This window comes from Loa loa (genome assembly GCF_000183805.2).
Source record: "Loa loa unplaced genomic scaffold supercont3.571, whole genome shotgun sequence".
NCBI lineage: Eukaryota > Metazoa > Nematoda > Chromadorea > Rhabditida > Onchocercidae > Loa > Loa loa.
The window spans coordinates 15,428-18,190 of NW_018108751.1; the positions used below are offsets into that span (position 1 = coordinate 15,428).

Here is a 2,763-nt window from a genome sequence, read left to right on the forward strand (position 1 = left end):
TATTATTATTATTATTATTACTATTATTATTATTATTATTATTGCTATTGCTATTATTATGATTATTATTATGATTATCAGTGATTAACACTAGCTATTCGATTAGAGAATTTATTCAACAGATTTAGTTAACAATTGATAGGATATTCTTCGTCTTGATCTGAAAGAGACAACGCATGATGCTAGGAGATTAAATTTAATCATCTGATCGTATATCAGAAATAACTTAAATATATAAAATCAGATATTAAATTTCAAAAGAAAAAAAAAGTTAGATTTGATGAGTGATTATCATTGAGAATGATTAGGTGTAAATGACATATTTGGAATATCAATGGCATATCCAGAGGATACCACTTGTTCCTGCGAATCTTGTTGCGATTGTGATTGTTGTATTTGTGATTGTGATTGCTGCGAATGTCGCACCTGATCCATAGATAAATGTTGTCTTCTACCGCAGGCAGATTCTTGTAAATTGAGAGCGGTTGATGATGTGACAGCAATTCGTGACGACTGTTCGTTAATGTTAGAATGACGATGATGATGGTGATGATGATGATGATGATGATGATTACGGCACTGATGACGATTATTGATGTCAGTAGTGATTATAAGCTGCTGTTGCGACAAATGTTGCTGCTGACCAATTATCGGTCTTATAGGTGATGCAGCCATACATGCGGCTGCAAAGGAATGAGCTGTTGGTGTAATTTCCGATACTGTACCGGAAAATGAATTGTTGTCAAGTTTTAGACACGTTTTTTTGAATTTACAGGTGTTATAGATGATGATGATTCAGATATAGTAGCAAAATGATTATCACGATATAATTTATTATCCGATCTATTACCGTAAATCCGTGATGATTTACGTTTGTTACTAGTACTGAATGGAATACCGGTAATACCAGTATTTTTTAGGATATTACCGGGAAGAAATGTTGTAGCTGTTACAGCAGCTGTAGTAGAAGGTTGAAAATTGGGATACGGTTGTTGAAAATAAGTTCTAGTAGAAATATTTGCGTTTGGATGGCTTAGAAATGCCAATTGAGTTTCACCAGCTGGTATCAATGTTGTTGTTGTTGTTGTTGTTGCTGTTGCTGTTGTTGTTCTTGTTATTGTATATCCTGAGAACGGATAAAATACGGTGGTGGTATTGGGAAATTTTCCGGATTGATTTAAATTATCAAATGTTGCAGCAACGGTATATGGTAACAGCGTTGCCGTTGATAATGATGATGATGATGATGATGATGATGTTGGAATTGATATGATGCAAGATGGTAACGTTTTGATGTATTGTTGATCGTACAGAATTGTTACTTAATATTATATTAACTGATAAGCGAATTTCCAAAGTGATTATGCAAATTAAGAGATCGAAAAATTTTCTTTTCAAAATTCAAATATAATTGTGAGGAAAATTTATATGGAACAATTCCTTTTTTTTTTAATTTAATTTAAAATTCTTCTTTCTTCTCTTTTTTCCTTGTTGAAATAATAATAGAAATAGATAGCCAGAAAGAAATAATGAATTATACAGAATTTAGTCTAAAATAGAAGGATACCAGTGAAAAAATGAATAAATGATAACAATAACAATAATGATAATAATAATAACAATGATATGGAATGTTCCGTAGGTATGGCAGATCTTGTTAAATGCAAAATATAAATTTCAAAAATTTTTGATCCCTCTCTCTCTCTCTCTCTCTCTGTTTAGGAGAGAAAGAAAAAAAAAGCACAGAAGGAAATAAATAATATATGCAAATATTGATCAAAGCATATATTACTCAGTTAATAATAGAGCTTTACAGTGATTAGTAATCTGCAATAGTTCAATTTACAAACAGATTACTGTTACTGATAAAGCAATGATATCAGTGGTAATAGTAACAATAGTAATAGTAGTAGTAATAGTTAGTAGTAGTATTGATAACAATAGTAGTGGCAGTAGTAGTAGTGGTAGTAGTAATCGTTGTTGTTGTTGTTGTTGATAATTTGGTATCCCAGGAAAATAAAATTTATTGGAAGGAAAGATTTGTTGAGAAATAATTTCGAATTTAATATTAAAAAGGGAAGATGGGAAAAATAAAATACAACAGGAAAAAAAGGAAGAGATAGAGGAAGATAGGAAGAATTAAAGTAAAACGAAATAGTGATAATAACCGTAGTAGTTGTAGTAATAATAAGGATGTAATAATAATAAGAATATTGTCTCGGAAGAATGTATCAATATAATGTGTCCGTTTTCGTTTGAATAATATCAAAAATGCGTAACAGATAATTGAACTTGTTCGAAGGATTTTTTTTTTTTTTCTCCTGATAATTTGTTTCTTTTCAAAAAACAAAAAACCAACCGTCGAAATCTATGAAAATAATAATTTAAATAATTAAAATCCAAAAAACAAAAAAAAAAAAAACGACAAAACATTTGATTAATAAACGTCGTAATTATCGCGTAAAAATGTGGAAAAAAAAAAAAAAAAACAAAAACAAAATGAACATTTCTTTTTTCAAAATTTTTCCATCTTAATGGAACTAATAAATTCATCCATTCGCTTTTCTTTCTCTCTTTTTGTTCCGGTCCCTTAAAATTCTGTCCGTATATGTTTTCCTTTCCTCTTCCTATTTATTGCATTCTTTCCGGTCCCCCAAAATTCCGTTCCGCTTCTCGAAAGTCCGTCCGTATACGCTTTCCTTTCCTCTTCCTATTTATTGCATTCTTTCTGGTCCCCCAAAATTCCGTTCCGCTTCTCAAAAT

The 2,763-nt window shown here is 30.4% G+C and overlaps 2 protein-coding genes across 2 annotated transcripts in view; both read right to left on the bottom strand.

Annotated features, from left to right (window-relative positions):
- LOAG_18834 (polypyrimidine tract-binding protein 1) overlaps nt 1-675 on the bottom strand; it is a gene marked incomplete at both ends in the record, with an annotated part of 11,884 nt that extends 11,209 nt beyond the window's left edge. Inside the window, one exon of the mRNA XM_020451497.1 lies at nt 355-675. Coding sequence (XP_020304712.1) covers nt 355-675 — 321 coding nt within the window. The remainder of the gene's footprint in view (nt 1-354) is intronic.
- A 74-nt stretch (nt 676-749) lies between these two features.
- On the bottom strand, nt 750-1,321 carry LOAG_14332 (hypothetical protein; the record flags this gene model as incomplete). Its single annotated transcript, XM_003149829.2, has 1 exon — nt 750-1,321. A coding segment is annotated over one exon (572 nt), but the record flags the coding sequence as incomplete, so codon positions are not given.
- Nucleotides 1,322-2,763: the final 1,442 nt, after the last annotated feature.